Genomic DNA, 26,492 nt, shown 5'->3' on the forward strand with positions numbered 1-26,492 from the left:
AAAGAAGTTTTGCTCATGGAATCTACGTTTGGATTTAGGCACAGATAAAGAGTGGGGAAAATTATTGTGGTTGCAGGGAAGAGAAAAGGGCATCCCCCACTAAACGACCAAGTCTATTTTGTACTCTGTCAAGGCAGGATAGGCTGTTTTTAGCAGCTCCTGCCCAGATGTGGCAGCAGTACTCCATCCTTGGACGTACTTGGCTTTTATAAAGATAGAGAATTGCTTGGGCACTCCTACTCCCTACCCCCTCTTCACGTCCCTGATTTTATTGATATCAAGAAGCAAACATGGTGGCCTTTTCCTTACAAAAAAACTACATTTTTCAAAAGGCCTCATAGACATATACAACACTTGGAATAACAACTGCTTTATAAACCACCATGCATGCAGTGTTTATAATAATGCGTTAGTGCATAAACACTGATTCGACCAAATGCCCAGCCAACATTACTACTAATTCTGGAGATAATCTGTGGGGGACCCGGTGTGCAGTTAATATACCGGTTGCATAGCTGGATCCCCTCTTTGTAGGTTGCATATATGAACCGGTTACGTGAATAGGCTGCGTGTTCAATAAGCTGGATTGTTGGAGGTCGTCGTTACTAGGACAGCGTAATAAAGAAAACAATCAACAATAATGGCACGTGTTATGAGTACATTTAAGACATTCAAATGAAGCACGCTGAAACAGGATCATATATTTACATATGTACAAGGAATATTTATTTACACAGAAAGGTTACGAACGTTACAGAGTGTTTGTATGTTTATAACTAGCATGCATGTAGATAAACGTTTGTTGCGTGTATGCGTGTGTGAATGTACGTGAGAGTTTGTGGAAGCATACCTTGGAAGTTCATTGTGTGTGTAAGAGTTTGTTTATACGAAACCTATCTTGAGAAAAGATAAACGCTCTGTCAAGGCATGGACGTAACTTGTGTGCCACTCACATTTGAGGTTTGAATTGAAGGCAAACTCGTGCTGTTAGCTCCATGTCTTGAGTGGAAAGAGAAAGAAGACAGAGAAAACGGAAGAGGTAAAAGGGAGCACCACCTGTTGGGCAAAGTGGAGGTTACCACAGGGGCGACAACTGATGCATTGGTTAAAAAATGTATGCATGGATGTGTGTGCGGTTTGCTTAAATACATGCTACATTAAAAAGGCATGTTCCTATAAATCTCGCAATTACAAGATTCTGTATGCCATACAGCCCATATTCTTGAATGAGCAAATATTCTTTAGTTACACACTTTGTAAATGTACATTAAGTTCTGGGACATTGGGTTCTAGCATTGTGGCACTGGGAGCAAGTTGCAGAGCACCTAATATTTGGTAAGGTTGATTGCCTGCAGCAATGTTTCCTGGATCTTTGAATGCTGAATAATGAAAGTTAAGTTGTAGATTCAAACATTTATTCATGATGTTTTTTTTTTTTTTTTTTTTTTTTTTACACAGTGATCACCACTTATCAAGGCCCGGAAGCCACTCAGGGATAAGGGTTATTGCAAGTACATTACGTTAGTGTGGAGATTTGATGAAGTGTTTAATTAAGGGGGCGGTTCATTAGGAATTTGTTAACATTAGACTTGAAGACATCCAAGTTGTAGTCCGGAGGGAAGCAGGCAGACGGAACAGAGTTCCACAGGCGTGCAGTTTCTTAATAAATCTGCCTCTTTCTGCATAATAACAGGGTCAACATTATAGTGAGAACTGTTTGATTTAATTTGTAGGCAGGTGTAACTGTAGACAATTTTATAGAAGAAACTAGCAGGGAGACCCGACGCTGTCTAGGATTGAAGGATGATCAACGAATGTTTCACACTCCCATATTTTTATTGCCATCGAAATCAATGAAATCGCCTATTTTTCAATCAAATCGATTGATTGTCTGCTCTAGTTGGGGACTCATCGCAGTCCACCAGGAGGAAGCTTTACATACCTCCCCGCAGTGATTTAGTCCACAATACAGTGTAGTCTACATTGCACTGTAGAGAACCTACTGTTGATTCTATAAAATTATGTTTTATATACAATGGCTTGCATTAAAGTTTAAAATACAAAAGTCAAGTATCAGGCTTCAATTGTGTTCTAACCAGAAACATTCATTTCGAATGCGCCCCTGTTATATCAAAGAACCTACTGTTGGTTTTATATGTCGGGCCTTTCAGCTTGTGTGGTACTAAAACTTCTAAAATGCGCTTATGATGTTAGGTTGTGTAAGGTGTTAATTTTGGTGAAAATCGCCTGTTCCTTCTTTCATCGGATTATTTAGATTATCGATTATCCATATTTATCAGAAGGTATTCCGATAGAAAACCTATCTAACAACACTGCCAGGCGTATAATGTACCTTTGTGTGAAATTTCATAAAAATTGATCCAGCTGTTTTCACACACACACACACACAAAGTCCCTTTTATATAATAGTAGATAATAACACCTGACAGGATTTTCGACGTCTTTTTTAAAACTTCATAGAAGTATTTATCATTGATTTATTTTAAGGCTTTATTGATATTATTAAGTTTGTTGCGTGCAGACGGGAAGAGGAACACTTAGCCAAACTGATACTTATTTTTTTGTCAGGGTGTAAAAATAGGAATTGGTAAAACAGTTGCGCATCTCTGAGGAGCAACTGACTTGCTGCTAACAAAATGTCTCTTGACTCTCATCAAAGCAACACGTCTGCGATAAGAAAATATTTCAAAGAAAGACAATCTTGAGGAACATGTAGTAAATTTTAAGCCATGAATGATTAGAAAATGTTTGGCAGGCGATCAACACGTGTGAAACAAAATAAAAAGCAATTTTCTTTTTGTCTCCCGAAGTCGGAAGATAATTGCATTTTTTTTAATAGATAATTTTTCAAAGATGTGGATCTTTGAGATAATAAGGCTTTTCAAATTAAGCTAAAATATCATTAGTGCTGTGGTTAGCAAAAAAAATTTTTTTTTTTTTACAAGGAAGTCACCACTTATCAAGGCCTGAAGGCCAGTCGAGGATAAGGATTAATGTATGTATGGTGGTCACTGAAAAAACAGTGTAGTGATCCTTGATAGTTAAAATTGGGTAGAATTTGATTATTTAAGAGGACGTCTGAACAAGAATTTGTTTACATTGGACTTGAAGACAACCATATTGTAGTCAGCGGGAAAGCAGGCCAACAGAACAGTTTTTCGGGCGGGCAGTTCTAGGAAAGAAACTTTGTTCATGGAATTTGCATTTAGATTTAGGCACAGATAAAGTGTTAGGGAAATTGTTAATAGTGGTTGTAGCTAGACGAGTGTTTTTGGTGAAAGTTTGGCAGGGAGAGCACAGATTGAAGCTCAGATGAGCGCTTGCCATGAAAATAATGATAGAGCATAAACAGGCTTGCGACATCTCTTCGGTGGAAAAGAGTTTGCAGGGAGGAGAAAAGGGCATCACTTACTAGGTTTTGAGGGAGAAACTTGTAGAAATAGAAGAACAAAATCTCATTTCAACATTTAAAACAAGTTTATTGAGTCGTTTTTGTTAATTTGTAAATAAAAGAAAATGAAAGAAAAGGGTGTTAGTAAATGAATACGTCCATGAATGTGGATGAGGACAAAAATAGTTGGAGAGTCCATGCAGTGTTAAATTAAAGTCCCATTAGTACTGAAGAGAGAATACTTCATATATGAAGAATGTTGGTCCATACACAGGTATGGAAATCAGGCCATGTATATGCGTATATGCAGGCATATGTGTGTGTTGTGCATGCACGCATGTGTGCGTGTGTTACATTATTTAGTTTGTGTGTGTCGGTGGTCGCCATGTTGGATTCTAGGGTTTTCTTGTCAAAGGTCTGGAGAGATTTCTATTATGTCCTAAGGGAGAAGTTTGGGGGTTGGTTTGAGCAATGTGGATAACGTTTCATGGGAAAGAGAGAGGAAATAAACTTTGTGCGGTCCCTTTTATAATCTTTGGTTACGTGCTCAGTTGAGAGATGATCTTTAATTGGACAAGTTAGAAAGAAAGGAAGTTAAATACTTGCACCAATCAGTGCTGGGCTTAGAAATTAAGTACAGATTCAAAATCGTAAACTGCTGTTGTGGTCGTTTGGGTGTTATTTTTACAATGTTTCTGTTGGTATGACCTCCAACCTGCTTCACGTGTCAAACACGGGAAATTTTATGGCTCTAAAACGTCATATACTATAATTTTTGCAAAGACCTGTGGCACAATGGATAAAAGTGCTAAGTAGTAATCAGTTCTAAGTGACAGTTGTTCTGTAGGTTGATGGTTAAATCCTCAGTACGGATGATACTAAAGATACAATTACTTAAGACTTTTACTTGGCCATGTCTGAAGAAACAAGAACAATCTACCCCAATGGATTAAATAAAAGGTTCAGTTCAATATTCTATTCCCAAGTTAATTTCTTGTCACAATTACTGGTTCTAATATGCGAGGATCTGCCTTTCTGACACTCAAATGATCAACAGATTTACATCACCCCCTCCCCCCTTTCTTTTCTTTTTTCATCTATTTTTCATCTCTCCCTGCTACCATGATGTAGAATAATCAAAAGAACTGTGTTAGTCAATAACACACAACAACAACAACAACAATAATAATAATAGCAGCAACACTTACCAAGGGTCCAGCTTATGCACAAGACAGACATCAGATTGAGCTGGACTGAGGGCTTGTATTTATGTACAAGCATATCCAATCAGGTGATTCAGCCAATCACAATCCAAGGAATAGACTGGCCCATGTGTGCACAATGGAATCTCCCATTGTGCCATAAATAGTTCTCCTCTTTCATGAGAAGTAACTTTAGTCTTTGTCAAGTTATCCACGACTTGAACGCTGACCGAAAGTCCACTACACAATCCAACACATGACAAAGGGCTCCTCTTCCCTTGAGCTGGTTTCTGAAATCGCAAATGTGTTTTCTTAATTGGCATCAACCACAATAAAACACATCTTGTTTAATTCATTATCAAAGTTTCAACCACAAGAAAGGTTTTTGTTTTTGTAATTTAATTATCAACTCTGTCATCCATAATGATTGGAAGATGTTTAACACGCCTGGATAAAGGCCATTACCTTTTTTATCAAAATGTCAGCTAATTTTTATTTCACAAATCCTCGGGAATTAGTCAATCCAACAAGGTTCTCTTTTCCTTATCAGATTCCATTATCTTTTTATTGTCCAAAATAACTCGAAGGTTTTCTTTGAGAAAAAAACAATCACTTCTTTTTCATGACCCTTACAAGCATTTAACACAGTTCAAACTTTTTGTTTCTTCCCTTTGGGAGGGGGGGCTGTTCTTTTTTTTTTCTTCTTCTTTCCTACTGTCTGAATATCAAAGTTTGTCTCTATAGCTTATCAACCCTTTTAATCCGTCAACATTGTTTTAGGTTTGCGATCAGGTGAATTAGGGGATCAGATGTTGAAACAGATGAAGTGAAAGTTCTCAGCCACTTCTGTGTTTTTCCCAGAAGTCTGACATGGAGATGAGTCCTGACACTCTTTCCACTCAGCACTTGACAACAGTGGACAGCAACTCAGTATAGCCATTTGAACCGAGTATGCAAAGATGTAGGCCACATAACATAGTGTTCACTGGAAAGACACAGATCATCAGAGTTTGAAAGAACTTGGTTTTCATGATATACATGACTGTAGGCTGTTCTTGAGAAGAACTAGAGTGTTTGACCTTATTGAGGAGTTTCTTAGCTTTCATAAGGCGGTTCTCTTTGGCCTTGACAGTGAGAAATTGGCCCTTGCAATTTTTGCATAAAAAGTAACAAAAATCCTTGTGCAGTGCTTTCTTCATAATCTCCACTCTAATGCTTATCTCTCTTATCAAGGTCTGCATTGCTTTTCCTGGATCTTGCCACACCTTTTTTCTGCAGCTTCACAATGAATTTCAAGATGCCTACTACGTTCCTGCTAGCCGCTGCTTCCTCATCTCTATCACAATTCTCCAGTTCACATTTTACAGCAATCAACATAATCAAGGAACACTTAGCTGTAACTAAGATTCCTGAATTCTTTAATCTGGTGTTTATTCCAGTGGTCAAGAATTAGGAAAAGAAGACAAGTTATCGGGTCAGTTCAAGTAAAAAAGTATTATAACTCTAAGGTACACTACTTTGATGTTGATCTCACAGCTATGGCACCTATGCTTTTGGACTTTTAAGTACATTCTTACAATGAGATGATTGGTTAAATCTAAAGTCACGGTGAGGTCATAACTGATATAGCTACACAGGATAGTTAATTCTTACTTTCAATATTCAGACATCTTATTGAAACATCATTGTAATTTCTTTGATGTTTTTTTGATTCATGAATCTGAAACATATGCATTTTTGTGTACCTAGTGCACCAATTTCTATCCTTACCTAGTTTCCACCACTTTATAGCTAATATTTTCTTTTACAAGGGAGTCGCCACTTATCAAGGTATGAAGGCCACTCAAAGATAAAGGTTAATGAGGGTTAATAGAACAACAGCGTAGTAATCGTTAGTGGTGGAAATTGAGCATAATTTGATTATTTAAGGGGACGGCTCAACAAGAACTTACTAGAAAATACAGGAAAAATGGCTCTCCCCCAGCCTTGAGATAAGTAAAATTAATTTATATATTTTTTAAAATTATTCAGATTACTGTTCTCATCTTGGGAGTTATTGTAACAGTGTTTCAATCGATGTAACCCCCGACTTTTTTTAGATGCATCTTATTAAACTTGGGTCATTTTTCTGTCAAACTCGGGAATCTGTATAGAATATTTATTTGTTATTGTTATATATATAGCAGGATGACTATACAGTCTGAACACGTAGATGAAAAAGAAAAAGAAAAGAAATCAGCTGAGATTTAGTTGCTTCCCACCGTCACAAGATATGGCACAACGCCAGAAAGTGTGTGAAACCAGCTTTCTCAAGAGAACACTCAAAAGTAGCCCCTGTGCAGGCCATTGGCAATGACCCCTCTCCTGACAGAGAAAGCACTGCTTGGTTGGTTGGTTGGTTGTTTTTGTTTTACGGCATATCAACCCTTTTCGGGTTATTTAATGCCGAATCCAAAGATTTTGAAGACAAATTTTTTTTAATAGAATATATTTGTTATTTTCACCTCGGTTTCTATTTAACCCATAGTTGGGACCCTAACAGGTACTACCACTCCGGGTCAGAGTGGACCTGGGAGCAATGGTAATTAAAGGGTGGCTCCACACTTCCCAAAGCCCACAAGCTGGGGCCTCACCACTGGATATAGTTTAAGGTCATATCCAGGACCCCCATTGAGGGACTTTTACCCTCTGCAAGGGGGCAGTCGGCGTATTCTAATGCCCCACCGACAGGGCCCCACTGCTTGGGAGGATTGGTTTCTTAGGACCGAGTTGAACCATATCTTATTCCGATAAAAAAGGGCCTAACGGTTCAAGTCAGCCCTTAAATTGTAAAAATGTTGCCAAAATGTTACACTACGCTTTTCTTGTTTTCAGTGTCATTTTCATAACGTTTCAGCTGTGGCCTTCTTCAGGACCACGTTATTGAACTCTGAAATCTGCATGAAATTTCAAATGAAAACCTTTACTTAATCTGTGGAGGTAGCATGCTTTCGTTTCAGCAGCCATGACTGGAAAGAAGTCTTAAGTAATGGACAAAATTTTATTTTGAGTGTTGATTGCGCTGAGAATTGAACCTTCAAAAATTTGGAAGAATGCAACTTATAACTGGATTTGAACAAATACTTTATCCACTATGCCATGAATAATCCAAATAATACAAATTATCAATCCTCATCTAAAAAATTCAGGAACATACTATGCTGTATTATTCTTAAAGCAATTTTGAAATTCTTCCATGGTTGATGTTAAAATGTTTTTGATTAATAATAAGGGTATGACCCGAATGATTTTGACGATCTTATTTATAACTACGGTTAGGACAATCAACCAATGAGAAGCCTCCGACCACATTATAAAAAAATATTGAATTTTGGATGCAAGTCAGTTTGCTGTCAACCTCCATCTTGAAAGGACTGAATCGTGACTGCATTGATTTTTCGCCGCCATCTTTGTTATTAAGAATTACTCAACACTCGAGATCGTGACTGCATTGATTTTTTGCTGATTTGATTTACTACCGCCATCTTTGTTCAACATAATGTCTCTAACAGTTGATAATTACCATTTTAAACAAACAAAAAAGGACAAATTACACACTCTTTCCAGAGAGCTTCACCATATGACTGCGAACAGAAGTTCCGTCTAGGAGGTGATTGTTCCATTATATCAACACGTTTGTGGATTAGCAGGTTATACTGAAATACTTGCGAAGGGCATTTTCAGGGCTGTATTTTTTATTTATTTATTTTTTTTTTTTGGCAGGGAGGTTTTTCCTACTACACAAAATGCCTGGCATTCTCAAATGGTCACCCATCTGGTACTGTCCAGGCTCAACGTCACTTAACTTTGGCGATCTAATGAAACTCAATATGTTAACATAGTTATGCTGTTTTAAATGATTATATACTCAGTTTCTTTGCATTTCAGAAGCACGAAGAAGGCAAGTTTTTTTTTTTTTTTTTTTTTTTTTTGCATTTATCTGATCTGCATTGGATAACGCCTTTTACTTTGAATGTCTTTCTTTCACTTTTGAAAATAATCTCTTCAACGAGTGCTTACAATCTCCATTCCTTCTTATTTCTCTATAAATATTTTCTTTTCTTAAAGAGCAGCAGCAGCAGCAATATCACGAAGAGGAGTAGTAGTAGGAGAAGAAATGTAATGGTAGTATACGTTGCCTAATCAGTTAAAAATAGCTTTTTCTTTTTAATTTGAACTTTTTCACATTTTAAAGAACAAACTGGATGAATTCATAATAAAACAATAAATTTACAAGGACATTTTTGAGGTCTATTTAATGGAACATTAAGAATAATTTAACCTATATATCCATATCATGTATGATGTAAGTTTTTTTTTCTTTTAAAAGTTGATATTGAGTTATTTGTTAATACAATAAGAAATGCTTAAAAAATCAGAGAATCTATATAGCAAATAAATTAAGCTATTATTATTACTACTAATACTATTATTAATATTGTAGTAGTAGTCGTAGTAATATTAGAATAATAGTAATGTGTATTATTAATCATGGTAGTATTAGTATAATAGTAGTAGTAGTAGTGGTGGTGGTTTTGGTGATGTTGCACAGAATAAAGAAGATATAGATTCATGTCACTTTTGCCTGTTGAGTCTAAAACTCCACCCAAAATGTACTAGTCAACAATCAACCTTTCATTCTACTTGTCTCTGACTCTCTCCCTCTCTCTCTCTCTCTCTCTCTCTCTCTCCTAATCTCTTTCTTTATCTCCTTAGTCTCTCTTCCAATTTCATCTATATCTCTATTCCTCCCCCCTCTCTCACTGTCCTACTCTCCCAACCCATCTCATCTCTTTCTCTATATCCTTCTTTCTAATCCTCCCCCCCCTCTCTCTCTCTCTCTCTCTCTCTCTCTCTCTCTCTCTCTCTCTCTCTGTCTTGTCAGCTGGAGATCTGCATGTGTTTAAACACAATCTACATTTAGTTTCTACTTTCATATCTTCCACCAACCGCCCCTCCCCCCTCCAGCATGACATTCAGACAGCATCAAATTACCAAAACTATAAATTGTTTGCCATTGTTTCCTCTGCTAAATATATTGCATAATCCTCTGTCTCTCTTCCAGTAAAAACATGTCACTTGTTTCAATACTTCTTCAGGTGGGCCCTAACACTGAATAATATGCAATCTATAGGGAAATATTAATTAAGTACATTTCTTGCATAAAAGAAATACGAGGGGCGTTCCAAAAATAAAGCTTCCTATTTTTGAAATCAAAAACTAAAACGTCAAAGAGCTACACGGTATGGTACAATTAAAACGAGTGACATTTTTTTGCTCCAGAATTTATTTTTCTACATAGTCACCACCATTCTCAATACACTTTTCCCAGCCTCTTTTGATGCGTTGGTCATAAAAGTCCAGAGCGTGCTTTATAACTCGTATCTCTGTTGCTACTTTGAAATCGACAAACCCATCTTCTAACTATGCTAACATCAACTGCATTGGCTTTGTAAATGTTCTACAGGTGCTGATAAATTTTGATTGGTTCAAATTTTTCTGCATTAAGGAATTCAATGACGCCTCCAAAGTAGAAGGCTTTCTGCCATCTAGGAATCTCTACAGTGAAGGGGTATGATTTTGCTGCTTGTCAGGATAATTGGGGGTATTTACATCAAGGAGGTACAAGTGCTATGAATTCGTAGGAACAGTGTATTTAATTTTATGCTTAATGTATGTATACATGCTTTATTTACTATTTTTATAGTTTGCCATAAACAAGCTATTAATAAATTAAAATTGATTATTAGTAATTTCATGCCATGAAGAAATGTAAGTAAATATCTTACTGATTTCTATGTATAAAATAATTCATTTACTGTCTTTGTAGACAAACTATTAATAAGTGAAATGTCTTTATGTCCCATGTCTTTTTAACTGTCTTGTACTTTTCCATACATGAGATTTTGCTGACATAATGACAGTAAATTTTTGCAACATTTCACATGGTCAGAAAATTAATTAAAATTCCTTACCCACATATTGCTAATCTTGATAAAACAAAATATATCAAACATTCACAATCCTAATCCCTAACCTTAACCTCAACCCTGAATCTAACCATAAACCCTAACTCCTACCTTAACCCCTAACCCTAAACCTAGCCCTAACCATAAACCCTAATCATAAACCCTAACCATAAACCTAAACCTTAAACCCTAACCCTAAATTCTAACCCTAACTCTGAACCAAGACCTAACCTGACTAAAACCTTAACCCTAAACCTTAACTCTAAACTTTAACCCAAATTGGTATTATAAGAACAGTGCATTGTAATTGAGAACAGATTAAGTAAAGAATCTATATATCTATAAAAGTGAAAGTGTGTGTGTGTGTGTGTGTGTGTCTGTCTGTCTGTCTGTCTGTGTACATTTCCCGATGCAATAACTGTCAATTTTCAGTCTATAGACTCGAAATTCGATATACAGAGTATTGAGATTTGAGAAAATCTTTGTAAGCGGTTTTCGGCCAGAAATTTGGCTGTTAAGAGGTCAAAGTTCAACGATTTGACCTTTGAGAACTCTACCAAACTCCTCCGACAATTTTGGGTCTAAACACTTGAAAGTTTAGATATAGTTACCTTGAACATGGATCTAACTTAAGAACTTGATTTGAGTCCAAAACAATAAATGTTAAGGAGTTATAATAGGGGTCAAAGTTTTTAAAAAATTGACCGCTTTCTTTTTTTTTTTTGCTCAACATACACCTCCAAACACCCGGGCAACGCTGGGCTTCCAGGCTAGTATCCAATAAAAGCAGAAACTAAATGTAGATTGTGTTTAAATGTATGCAGATCCCCAGCTGACAGGAGAGAGAGAGAGAGAGAGAGAGAGAGAGAGAGAGAGAGCGAGCGGGGGGGGGGTGTAGAAAGAAGGATATAGAGAACTTGATTAAAGTTTAACTTTAATTTTTCTTGATTTTACAGGTGCACAGCCGACTGCTGGTCTGAATTATTATCTTGTTTGGAAGGTTCTTGGTGCTTCCTAACATCCACAGGCAATGTCATGGCCAGATGTAATGGAAGATATCAATTATGAAGAGAAAAACTTTAAACTGGACGAAGTTAGTCTCAAGCATCCTCTATGGATGACCGAAGGACACTATATCTACCACCTACTTCGAGATGCTCATGGTCATCTGTCATGCCGAACTGATAATAATGGTGAACCAATTTGTTCACCTAGGTAAGTACATGAAACATATGACTCGGCAGAAAAGGAAATAAAATATTAAACATGGAATTTCCAAAACGATTGGTCACATATAGGAGGACCGATTTTCGGTGATTACAGAACTGAGAATCATGAATCTAAAACATAAAAAAAAATTGTTTTCTATTATAGAGTACACAACACAAAAGATGGAGGTTATATAATTAAATTACCAATACGATAGAAGCCTGAGTGTACATTTATGAAACACTTCACCAATAAAAAACTATCTTTTAGAGTTATATGAGATTTGAACTCTGGCATTATTACCATAAAAAGCTACTGCCTTGATACTCTAGACTTTTACTCTAATAGTTCCTTCTCTTGAATTGCTTGACTTTGGAATTCCCTCCCGGTCTCCGGCTTCCCTAAAATATATATTATATATATATATATATATATATATATATATATATATATATTATATATATATATTATATATATTATATATATATATATATTATATATTATATATATATATTATATATATATATATATTATATATTATATATATATATATATTATATATTATATATATATATTATATATATATATATATATATTATATATTATATATATATATTATATATATATATATTATATATTATATATATATATTATATATATATATTATATATTATATATATATATATTATATATATATATATTATATATATATATATTATATATTATATATTATATATATATATATATTATATATATATATTATATATTATATATATATATATATTATATATATATATTATATATATATTATATATTATATATATATATATTATATATATATATTATATATATATTATATATTATATATATATATATTATATATATATATATATATTATATATTATATATATATATATATTATATATATATATTATATATATATTATATATTATATATATATATATTATATATATATATTATATATTATATATATATATATATTATATATATATATATTATATATATATATTATATATATATATTATATATATATATATATATATATATATATTATATACATATATTATATATATATATTATACATATATATATGAACTTTATTGATGATTTTTCCTGTTTAATTATAGTTTATTTTCTAAAAAACAAATCCGACACTATCCTCACCACTAAGAAATATTTAGCTGATATTCCCCCGTACGGTTCAGTAAAATGTATACGCTCAGACAATGGGACTGAATTTACTAGTAAAGACTTTGAACTTCTATTAATTAACCATTGTATTAAACACAAGAAATCTGTGCCGTATTCCCCCTTCCAAAATGGCACCGCTGAAAGGGCATGGCGAACCCTTTTTGAGATGACAAGATGCCTACTTATCGAATCGAAATTAGTGCATAGTTTATGGACATACGCTTTAATGGCAGCAGCATATATCAGAAATAGATCGTTCAATAAGAGACGAGGAAAAACGCCGTATGAAGCATTTTGCAGTGTAAAACCTAAAATGAACAGAATGCATATATTTGGTTCTGATTGTTTTGCATTTATAGAAAACACCAATAAACTAAATGCTAAAAGCAAAAAGGTATTTTCGTAGGTTACGATAAAAACAATCCGGCATATTTAATCTACTTTCCAACCCAAAATGCCATAAAAATGGTTAGATGTGTAAAATTCAATGATACATTAAATTTTAAAAATGGCGATCCAGTGGATGAAAAACGTGAAATATTACCTAGCATCTTAATCGATCACAATGAAAATATTAATAACGACGACAATTACAGTAGAACTTCTGATGAAAATATTAACCAGACATGTCGATACCCAATAAGGGAGCGAAAAAGGCCAGACTTCTTACAAATTGAAAAGATACATGATTACGCCGTGGATTACTGTTACTCGTTGAACAGCACACCGAAAGTTATAATTAGGCGATTAAGTCAAAAAATCACCAAGAATAGGAACAAGCTATGATATCCAAATTGAAAGCTTTATCTGAAAATAACACATAACAATTGTGGCAAAGCCAACAGATGAAAATATAATTTCTTCACACTGGGTTTTTTTCAAAAAAAATCACAGCTTCTGGCAGTGAAACTTTTAAAGCAAGATTTGTTGCAAAAGGTTTTTCACAAATTTCTGGAGTGGAATATTTTGCAACATTTTCACCAACGACAAATTTAACAACAATTAGAATTTTATTACAACTTGCCGCTCAATACAATTTAAAAATACATCAAATGGATGTAAAAAACGCTTATTTAAATGCTCCGATTGACTGTGAAATCTACGTTTACCCTCCAGAGGGATTTAAAATGAAAAATAAAAATTTGGGTGTGGAAATTAAATAAATCGTAATATGGACTAAAACAAAGTGCACACAATTGAAATTTAACACTCCATAATTATTTGACAAATAGGAAATTTACAAAGAAAAGGTTTTAACAAGTGACTTTATTTTTTCTTTTAACATTGAAAAAATCCTGCTCAAGTTCAGAATGCAAGATTGCAAGCCGCGTTCAACTCCCGTCGAAATGGACATAAATAAAAATATAGGGACTGAAACAAAATCCATAGATAATCGAATATACAGGGAAATGGTAGGGAGCCTCATCTACTTAATGACTGCAACTAGGCCTGACATATGTTACACTGTAACAAAGCTATCTCAAAACTTATCAAAACCGACAATTAAGGACCTTAATCGTGCAAAACAAATCCTTTGTTACCTAAAAGGAACCAAGGAACAATCTTTAATATTTAAAAAGTCATATTCTCTAAATTTAGAAGGATTTTCAGATTCAGATTGGGGTAACTCTGAGGATAGAAAAAGTATAATGGGGTGTTGTTTTAGACTGTCAAAGACTGGACCTATGATCTCTTGGAAAACTAAAAAGCAACAAATTGTTGCCCTTTCTACTTGTGAAGCAGAATATGTGGCTCTTACTTATTCCGCGCAAGAGGCAATTTTTCTGAACACCCTTCTAAAATTTATTTTAAAACCAGATCTAAGTAAAAAAAAACTATGGTAATTCATTGTGATAATCAGAGCAGTATCTTATTAGCAAATAATTCTATGATTCATCAAAGATCGAATCATATTGATATCAGATATCATTTTATAAGGGATGAAATAAGTAAAAAATCTATTACTCTTACTTATGTGACGTCTGAAAATAATATAACCAACATTTTTACCAAACCTATAAAAAGAATAAAATTAAGACATTTTATAACTGAACTTTTTGGAATCTAATTATGAATAAATTTCTTTTCAGAAACCCAAAAAGAGAAGCATGAACAGTCAAAATCACACACACAAAAAAAAAAAATTGTAAATTGTCCTGGGCATGACGTTAAACTGCGACCAGTTTTACCTTACTAACCAAATTAACTAACTAATACCTACCATAATGTTTCCAGTTAGTGTTAAAAAAAAAAAAAAAAAGAAGAGAAAAGTCACTTGTTAAAACCTTTTCTTTGTAAATTTCTTATTTGTCAAATAATTCTTTTTTGTATCTTTTTTTTTTTTTGGCAAACATTTGTTAAAAAAACAAAAAAAAATGTATATTTGTGAATTTTTGTGCATATGTTTATATATATTTGAAAAGTATTCTATTTGTATGTTTATATATATTTGAAAAGTGTTTATTTTTATATAAAAATAAATAAAAAAAACTCAATGTGATTAAAAAAAAAAAATGGCTTCTTTTTGCACAGTATTTTATACCAATATATTAATAATTCTTTTTGACCAATGAGAATAAAGACAAATTCCCCCAAAATCAGAAAAAAAAAAACCAATTATTTTATTGGTTTATTTTTATTTGTTCATTTATTTGTTTATTTAGTTATTTTTCTTTCCTTTTCTCAAGTCAAACCAAAATTGAATCCGAAAGGATTTTTCCATTATATCAAAAAGGGGGGGGGGGTAAAATGTTTTTACTCCTAATTAGGGTATGTAATGAATGGATTTGCCAATCATTTTTATAACAACCGGCTGTGCTAAACAACCAATGAAAACCTTTCAAAATTACTATAAAAATTATCGAATTTTGGATTCAATCAGTTTGCCGTTAACTACGCCACGGACCGCATTTGATTCTTGGCCGCCATCTTGGTTACTGCCAATTACTGATCTGAACTACGCCGCCATCTTTGTTCAACATAATGTCTCAAACCTTAACAACCTCTTTGTCTAATGATTTCCTAGTTACTCCCCTCCCCTCACACTGATAACCTTGAATACACCTTTCTTTTTCCTTCTTTCCTTTTTTTCTTTTCTCTTCTGCCTTTATTTTTTAATGTCTGGAGTATATATGTCACACGACTCCTATTCCTCTCCCTTTAGCTTTTATAACGTTTTATTTTTTCAGTAAATAGAGTTTTTTTTTTTTTCTTCATTTGAGGACTGAGGAAAGTAACCCTCTTTTTTTTTTAATTCGCCTGATGAGGACTTCTAGTTTTAACTGACCATCTATCCAAAACATTAGCATGTCCAGTTGTCACAACCTTGTAAATTTGTTTATATTAATAACTCTCTTCTAGCTGAATCCACTGTCAAAAGTTTCCCCCACTCTTTATCTGTGCCTAAATCAAAACGCGGATTCCATGAACAAAGCTTCTTTCTTAGAACTGCACGCCTGTGGAACTCTGTTCCGGCTGCCTGCTTCCCACCGGACTACAACTTGGATGTGTTCAAGTCCAACGTTAACAAATTCCTAATGAACCGCCCCCTTAAGTAAACACTTCATCAAATCTCCACACTAACGTAATGTACTTGCAATAGCCCTTATCCCTGAGTGGCTTCCGGGCCTTGATAAGTGGTGATCACTGTGTAAAAATAAAAAATAAAAAAAAATATAGCTTACTCTTCTTTTATTGAGCACTCTTAACAATCTTGTTAATTCATGAATTATTACTCTTGAACACCTATAAGTTGGTATATATATATATATATATCCAATGGTATACTATATTACTGGTATATATTACTTATCCAGTAAAAATAAAGTTTTTTAGACTTATATGAGATTCGAACTCGGATATCAACATAAAACTACTGTCTTAGCAATGTGTACTTTGCCTATTCCTTTTTTGTCATCTAATCATATGTTTCTATTTGTGTACAAACAAACACACTCCAAAAAGCACAACTTTCTAATGGCATATATAACTATAGTATTCTAATTTGACCAGAGTTTGGTTAATGTTACTATGTAGAATGTTGTTCCGTATAGCGTAATTGGAGTATGGCAAAATCACATTGACACACCAGTTCCTACTGGATCACTAAAGTTAAGCAGCACTGATCCTGGCCAGTACTAAATGAGCGACTATTTGGGATTTCCAGATGCTGTATGTGCTCTCTGCTTATCCCAGCATTTGTTTCCAGTCGTCCTGGACTTCTCCTTGCCACTGGACTCAAACGGTGCTGATTCAGGAAAGGTGTGGTTTGCGGATTGTGCAACCTTTGCCTCACATTTACACATGCAGCAGCTGCTCCTACAGGGGTTATTCTTTGTCTTTCAGGACTGAACAGAGGCATCGGATTGGAGTATACGTTCTCTTTGTAATTTGACATGTAGTTTTGAACATACAATGTGACTCATTAAACATATCCAGCAACAGAGACATATTCTTACTCACTTCCAGAGGTCTCTAAAATTGTTGGACAGGGAGGCCATATTGTTTACTTTTTAGAGCTACGCAGGCCAAAACAAAACAAATGTCTGAGACATTTTCTGTACTGTTTTGGTCATTAACTTTCCCTTTTAGTGAAACTGGTTCTCCAAAACCTCATTTTTTTAATCATTTTCTGAACAAAAAAAAAAAAAAAAATCCATACTATTTTCACACATTTCCATTTTTTTTAAATTTTCCTGAATATTTTTACATTTCCCATAAGATCTCTACAGACCGGATTAAATACTTGGGGGGGGGGGTCCGGATTTGGCCTGCGGGCTATAGTTTGGAGACCCCCTGCTCTATTCTATTAATAAACTGCATTTCAAAATAAGCTATTACTTTATCATTTCAGGTATTTGTCTCAGCTCAGCATCATGAAGCTGGTCTGTGATCCATCTCGTGTGCGCAAGACGAAAAGTGGTGACATTCCTGGTGACCTTTTCCCAGGATTATTAACTGAAGCCATCCTACAAAAGGAGCTCATCTCGATTGAGTTCCTCGTCTCCAATTGGCCCCACCAAGTGCTTGACTTACAGGCCCTAATGCCCTTAGAAGATTACCTCCAGCCAGGTTACCTCACCCAGATTCTCGGAGAAGGACATGGAAACATGTCCCTGCTGGACTGTATTATGATGGGTCTCATAAACCTCAAGCCAGAGTCTCCTCTAAGAACCGTCAATTTCACAGGATTCAAAAATGGTAAATTCTTGACTTTATATTTTTTTTCTGTAATTCTCAAATACAAGTCTTTTAACAATGCCATATGAGAGAAGGTGGTTCTTTTGCAAGACTAAATTAAAAAAGAAAATTAAAAAAAAATATGTATGATGTACATATCCATGACGAAACAAAAGTATCATATTCCAAAAAATCACATAAATTGGCCAAGTAGTTTTATTTTTAGATATAAAAATCAAATTTTACAAGTAACCGAGGAGCGACTGTTTCATGCACCATTTTGAAAACAATCTACAAAAACGAAGGGAGATAAATTAACAATAATTCAAATTTGCAAGATTTTTATTGTATTCTCTACAAATTCTCATTAAACACAATGATTTTCTCTACAAAAATAAAACTACATGATCAATTTATGTGATTTTTGGAATATGATATTTTCGTTTCATCACGGGTACATACATCATACAGATTTTTCTTTATTTTTTGTTTTTTAATATAGGTATAATTCTTGACAAGAAGATTATTACATCTTTGAACTTTTTGAAAAATAAGTTATTTGAAAGAAAACACATTCCATTATTGGAGCCACTCGGTTCATGAAAAAAAAAAAAGAATGAAAAAAAAAAGTAGCTGACAAATGTACATGATGAACCAAGTGCAAGAGAGATCCAAACAATTGCACACTTAAAGGGACAGTTAGAATCCTAAAAAGATCTCTTGGTTGCAGTCTCTAAAACAGCAGGTGAATGTCTGGAATCTGATAGGGTGCTCCATCCTCAGCAAAAAAAACAAAACAAAAAACAAAAAACAAAAAACAAAAAAGAAACATTAAAAAACAAAAAGATTCCTCACTCGCAGTTTCTGCATTGAACACATCTTTTTGTACTGTCAGTCGCCAAGGAGGGCGATCATCAGCCAGGTTTTCTCATGCATAGATGGTGATATCACACTATTTCATGTGTCTCTTGCAAACATTTAAGAAGCATTGTTTGGAGTGCATTGCTTTTCTTCTACCTTTAGGTAGTTCGCCATAGAAAAGTACTTTAGGGATGCATTCTGCATCCATCCTCCTGACATGTACCAAACATCACAGCCATCTTTAAGAGAGTATTGTGTGCATGCTACAGATGCTGGCTCGTTCATGCATCTCAGTGTTGGGGATCTTGTCCTGCCACTTGGTCTGCAGAATGTGATGCAAGCACTTCATGTGGAAGCTGTTCAGATTCCTCTCATGGCTGGCATAGATGGTTCATGTCTCACCACCATAGAGGAGGGTACTGAGCATGCACACGTGAAAGACACGTCGTTTGGTTTTCTCAGTTAGACTTCTTGAGTTGTTCCACACTTGCTGGCATAGTTTGGACATAACTCCTACTGCCTTGGCCGTCCTGGTGTTGATCTCCAAGAATGGATTGGTATAGTTGTTTTGTTTTACGGCATATCAACCCTTTTTGGGTTATTTAATGCCAAATCCATTTATTTTGGAAATAGTATTCATGTTGCATCCAGTTATTTTGTAGAATGTTTTTATTCTTTAAGCTCTTTGTATCTTCAATCGCTAGTTTGTAGTATTTCATTTGGTTGTTTTATTGTGGATTTTATCGTATTTGTTCCCTGCCCTGCAGAACATGAATGAGTTTTGCAATGGGAGAGGAAAAAGGGTTACAGCATTAATTTTTGGTACATTTTAAGTTAGGAAACCAGTCACAAAGTGGAGGAGATAGAAAGGGAAAGGGGAAATGGGAAGAAGTAAAAGGGGGAAAAGGTGGGTTGTTGTTTTGGTTTTTGGTTTTTTCAGAACATAAAGTTTTGAAAAAAGTAGAAAAACAAAAAACATCAATGTTAGGGGCATTTCGTCTCAGGAAGCCGATATCTTCAGACAACCTAAACTGGTAGCACCAGCAAGTCAATGAAGAGCTAACTGGAGATTGTAGACCTAAGATAAATGAAGTCCGTGACAGCATCCAGCCTGTACCTGTTGATGAAGGCGGTCATCCAAAATATATAATTAAATAAATTATATTAAAAAGAAAAACACAAGTTTATATATAATATATATTTATATATACATGGTGACCCCCCCCCCCAAAAAAAACGGGCTCCAACTCTAATTAGACCTCGTTTCTTAGTGTTTTGTCCGAATGAAATGAAACTTTGGTCATAACTAGTTTATTATATTCAAAACATCACATCAAAACACTAGGCCTTTTTTTCTCCGTTCTACAGCATATATTCTAGATGGTCTCCATTTAGCTTTTGTTTTTTTTGAGTCACCCTGTATATATAGTGCAAAATTTTGTTGAAAATTCAAAGACTCACGTTTTCTTTTTTATAACCTTCGTTTATTTCCTGGATTTTTTCCATTACAGCTGTTTCATTGATGAGTTGGAAATTTTACGATTTATATTTCCATAAAAAAATCATGTCCCCACAAACTTCTTCAGATGTTTATCCATTAGATTTTTACAACAAAAGGTATATTTTTAACATGCTGGACATCCTATTCGGGTAAAAGGATTTTCAAAGCCCTGCTTCTTCACTTCCTCCATCTTTTTGTGTTATCATATATATATAAAATATAAATTCTATATTCTAGAATTTTTTAGATTTTTTCAGCTAGTAACAAATATACACAGTGATCCATACATCTAGTAACTTGTCTTTTTCATTTTAGGCATTGCAGAAGTGTCAATGCACCGTTTTAGGGTACACACTATTATTAATATTATTTCCTCAGCCATGGTGAAGGCAGTACATCTAGGAAAGAGGAAATCTGTTGAAAATCCAAACCATATAGAGAGAGTCTGTTAGCCCTGTAGTGCAACCTTCTTGTGATGGTGTCATAAACAAAACATCCGTTTCCAGTTTGTCATGAGCTAGCACAGAAGTTGTAATGTTCATAAAACTGTCATGAGGGTGCTCATATGTTAGTGCACAATCTATTAGAGATAGTTAAACAAAACTGAAATACAAGCAAGAAAGTTGTGTAGAACGTATACAGAAAATACTCACGATAGGCACTATTGGAAGTTCCTGGCAGAAATAGCTCTGAGACCTGACAACTTGACTTTATTTGAGCAAAAAGACAAGAAAGATCGGTGAGTTTTTTGAACAATCCAAGACTCAGGACATGAGTATATATTCTTCAAATCCTTAACCTATGATTTCGGGACCTTATCCTTTAATCTAAGGGGACACAGCTCTGAATTCTATAGATAACTTTGAAGGGAGGTAACTTTGTCATTTGTGTCCTGTTCAAATACTGCTTGTTTCATGATACCATTTTCATTAAGGATGTTGGTAACCTTCATGTGGTCTCTCGTGTGTACTTGATTAGATCAAGGAAACCAATCACAACAAAATAGTATCAAGCAAGAATATTGCAACTGTTTTTTAATCCATTGCGTTACACAAATGCTTAACTTAAACATTGTCCATAGTTCATAATTCAAATTGCCTTTTTATTCGTGTTAAACGCATTTTATTTAACACATGAATCTGTTTTGTTTTCTAGATAAAAAATTATGTCGAGAGTTAACCCGACTTCCAATTCTTTGGCTCCATCCAAATGACCGGAAAGTAGACTACATTCATGGAATAATTAGTAAAACTCTTGGTGAGTTTTTTTTTTTTTTGAGTGTTTGATTTCAAACATTTCAAGACTGAATTTTTTAAATTACCAACTTTTATCACCCCTTCTAGAAAAACGCAAAAAGTTCTAGCAATTTCAGACTGCCATTCAGAATTCCCACAATGCACAGTGATTGAAAATGAATGACCTTGTAATAAACAACTAAAAAAACTAAATGAACAATATCATTATATCTCTGAGTTTTTTTTTTTTACATAAGGATTGATAATTCGTTTTATTTGGATTATTCAAACTACTGTTCTCATCTATGAAATCGTTAATAAAATTTATTATCCTTTCTATAATCCAACCATATTTGGTACATATGCCTGACTTGTCCACCAAGTTTCAACCATAAATGTCCAACAGTCTTTGTTTTATTGCTGCTACAAGCACATCTGGATATGATGTGCGAAATTGTTAAACAATTTATTACACTCCTGTATTGATATCACTTTGAATTGGCCTATAATGGTCTTCCTCAGTTGAAATATAGTTTTGATATTGTTTTGATCTTTGAAATAAATGTACAAATAAAAATGTAAAGATTAAGTATTGATGAGTATAATGCCTTCTACTAATGAAGCAATCACCAAAGTGTTTGTGAATATGATTGAATGATGATGAAATAAAGATTATGGGGAATTCATGACTGAAACTTGGTTGACAAGTCAGACAAAGATACAGTTTATTTGCACAAAATATGGTTGGAGTGAAGGTTGTTCATTTCATTAACGATTCCATGAATGCTTTTGAGGATAGGGTAAATATTTGTAAATAACATTTAAATTATAACTAATTTAAACAAAATTAAGCAGATTCTGAAAATTTGAACAACTTTAACTCATTTTAAAATTTTCTAAGTCAGAACTCAACTAAAAATTAATGATTTTCTAGGCCCATAACATTAGTCATGCGAGCTATATTTAGACACAGTTTTCATTACAGCACTACGTTTTTAATTGATTTTAATTGAATAATTTTGGGGTCTGACCTTTTGCACAAAGAGAATCTTGAAGATGTACATATGGTCAATTCTCCTTTATGGGTGTGAATGTTGGGCAGTAACAAAGGCGGTTGAAAGTCATTTGGAAGCTGCAGAGATATGGTTTTTAAGGAGAATTCTACAAATCTCATAGACAACAAAGGAAGACAAAGAATAAGTCATGCCTAAAACAAAGTACAGCAGATCACAACTGAATACCGTCCAGGTCAGACAGTTAAAGTTCTTTGGCCATTTATTGTGAACAGACAGTTTGGAAAAAACGATTTTAGGAAAAATCGTTGACAAAAAGAGCAGAAGACAACTAACAAAATGCTCTGATACAACAGAGTCCCTGGAAACACGACTATAGATCTCATAAGAAAGACCTAATGCAGAGGGGACTGGTGAGCCATGATCATCGACGTTTGCAATAATAGACCTGATACCTGATGATGAAGGAAAAGAGAATGAACCCATTCACATTATTTTACCTTTGATTTTACTGAGAATAAAACTATGAGTAAAACAGTGTGTGTGTGTGTGTGTGTGTGTGTGTGTGTGTGGATAAAAAAAGGAGTACGTTCCAATCGCTGTAAGACTCCACCCACATTTTTGTTTGTCTATATTTGTTGTCTCCCTTGCCTAATTTGTCTTGATTAACTTGTATTTTCATCTTTCTCTCACAAGTTCTTAAAAAATGTTTTATTTTACAGAAATCTCTCCAGACAGAGTGTTAAGGTATCTCAACAGAATAGCGTCGATTTATTCAAATATGGATCCGTACATTAAACATGGAAACAATACGCGTGAGTATTGCAGAATTTGTTTAAGCAACTTATAGAAAAGACAATACTATCTAGGGGGAATAACTAGCATTGACTAAGCGAAAATGTTTTTTCGTTATTGAAGCGAAATTCGAAAATTGAAATATTGAATTTCAAGTGAAACTAATGGTATCTACTGAATTACTAAAATTGTCATGTCGCAGTAATGAGCATATCCAAAAATTACGAAAAACGATGAGGTAGAAAATTAATTATTAATGAAAACAGTTTTCAAAAACAATTAGCGAAAACTAAGTTTTGCTAAATTGGTCAAAGATTTTCAGTTTTCAGAAAAAATTTAACCTTCTTTTTTGTGACAATTAGAACTCTCCGATTTCTTATTTTGCAAAACTCATTTTTTGCTAATTGCCTTGGAAAACTATTTTTTTTTATTACATTTTCACCCCAAACAAGGCACATTGCCATTTTGATGTAGAGGGCTACTATCAGGGATCTAAGCTACAGGAGTACTATGTAGGGAGTTGGGCAGCAAGATGTCGGTTCATGTTACACTTGAACTTCTGCATGTCAGTACAGTTGGGGAAGCAGGGACCTGAAAGGGAATTCCAAAGTCTAGCAGTTCTGGAGAAGAAACTACTGGAGTAGAAAGCTCTCTTATATCTAGGGATCTCTACTGTGTAGGGGTGGGATTTAACTGCTTGTCAGGTTTGAGAGGGGTATTTACGTCGAAGGGGTACATTTTCATTAATAATTAATTTTCCACGTTATCGTTTTTCGTAATTTTTGGATATGTTTATTACTGTGACATGACAATTCGGTAGATACCATTCAATTTTCGAATTTCGCTATAATAACGAAGAAAAACTGCTAAAATAAGCATATTCTTTAAAGGGTAATTTAAAAAGCTAAAATAATTCATCGAACAATGAAATAATTTTAAGTAAAAAAAAAAAAAAAAGACATCGTGTCTACAAAAGCTAAATGAAATTAGTTCCAGAAATTACCAAAGCAGTTTACGCAAAAAAAAAAAAATAAATAAATAAATAAACTGAAAAATAAATCAGCGATCATAAATTTTTTAGCGTCTTAAATTATCTATATATATAAAAGCGAAAATGTGTGTGTATGTGTGTTCGCTTTTTGTGTATGTCCGAGAAAGGCTTTTTTTCTGAGAAGCGATCGGTCGAGTCACTCCTTCTTAAAACTTTTTATATCACATCTAAATGATAATATCTACGAGTTAACAATGGGGGTCGCCTGTCTATTTAATTTGCCTGAGTTTGAAAAGCTAAATATTCCAAATTTTTTGATCGTCGCGCGTGGATTGGGTTTTTTCGTATAATAAAAGCAAAACAAAGCTTAAGACATCGTTCCTGGTGCGATGGCTGGGAACGTCCAAAAGCAATCAGCTTTGATCAATGGGGAGTTTCTCCTTATATCAGACAATTGCTATTCAATTTGGACAATCCCTTTTTTTATGGGGACGTGGTTTCCCCCCAACATCTTGGGGAAACAAAAAAAAAAAATAAAAAAAGCTGCCCCGCAGTAAATAAAATACTGTCCCGCAGTAAAAGTTGACATCATTAAGTCATTAAGTACGGGCATCTGCCAATTCTTAATACTTAAATAAATTCAGACATGTTTCCGTTACTATTTATTGGTGGCCCAGTGGTTAACATTGTACGTTTTTTTTTTCACACTTTAATTTCCAACTTCGCCTCAAGGCTTCGGGTTCAATCCTTCATACTTACCTAACAAATTTTTTTAAAAAATTATTTTATTATTTTAACCACCGCACCCCCGACACACCCGAGCAATGATTTTTTATTCTTTTGTTTTTATTTACTCAAAACCACACACACACCTTCAAACACCCGGGCAACGCCGGGTACCCCCCCCCCTCCCCGCTAGTCTTTAGGAAAATATGCTTATTTTTGCTTACTCAGTATTAGTTATTCCCCTTAGATAATCAAATAAATTGAAGAATCATTTATGAGACAGTCAGTAGTATTTACATATTTATTATACAACTTATAAAATTATCATTTTTTTTAAGTTTTAAAAGTTGGACTTGAATAATATTTATGCTAATCATAAAAAATTGATTCTGACTGGTCCATTTTTATTTATTATTGTTGTACCATATTATTGGCACTATAATAATAATAATTCTGATTTTGTTTATCAACGTCTCTTTGGAAAGGGATGGGATTCATTTCCAGAGGATTTCCCTTAATTCCGGCTTCAAACCAGAAGCTTCAAAGATCAAGGGTTTTCTTAAGGATGTTGGTGGTACCTACAATTGCAGAGGTCTGAAGGCCGCCTAAAACATCGGGGATTTGTAGTTTTTTCACTTGTCCTTCCAGACAACTTGATACTACTCCTAGCGTACCAATCATGACTGGGATTATTATTATTAATATTATTATTATTAATAATAATATTAATAATATTTATAATAATAATAATGATAATAATACGGTTTATATTTTTTTTAAATATACAGTCTTACTTGCACGACTGATGACAATGAATGACTGAAAAATGAAAATGAAGACTAACTCATTTTTTATTGAGGAATACAAAAAGAGTTGTCCCCCTTAGAACTTACCGGGTAAATACAGCTAGTAGTGTGGCATAATCACGTTGACAGACCGGGTTTCGTCACATCACCTAAGTTAAGCAATGTTGAGTCTGGTTGGTACCAGATGGGTGATCATTTGGGAATTTTTTGTGTTGCTTCCAGTCATCCTAAACCTTCCTTTATGACTGCTATTTAACAACACCAACTCAGGAGAGGTGTGGTTGGAGATTGTGCAACTCTTGCCACAAAAATTCCACGTTACAGCGAGTATCCATAATCTGTC

The 26,492-nt window shown here is 34.1% G+C and overlaps 1 protein-coding gene across 1 annotated transcript in view; it reads left to right on the forward strand.

Moving 5' to 3' along the window:
* The window catches only part of LOC145277490 (leucine-rich repeat-containing protein 14-like), an 82,475-nt gene that overhangs the window by 46,781 nt on the left and 9,202 nt on the right, over positions 1–26,492 (forward strand). The window contains exons 2-5 of the mRNA XM_080128876.1: positions 11,579–11,837; positions 17,896–18,242; positions 21,739–21,840; positions 23,554–23,646. Coding sequence (XP_079985002.1) covers positions 11,653–11,837; positions 17,896–18,242; positions 21,739–21,840; positions 23,554–23,646 — 727 coding nt within the window. The 5' untranslated portion in view covers positions 11,579–11,652. The remainder of the gene's footprint in view (positions 1–11,578; positions 11,838–17,895; positions 18,243–21,738; positions 21,841–23,553; positions 23,647–26,492) is intronic.

Source organism: Euprymna scolopes, chromosome 1 (genome assembly GCF_053919585.1).
Source record: "Euprymna scolopes isolate OS-2025 chromosome 1, ASM5391958v1, whole genome shotgun sequence".
NCBI lineage: Eukaryota > Metazoa > Mollusca > Cephalopoda > Sepiida > Sepiolidae > Euprymna > Euprymna scolopes.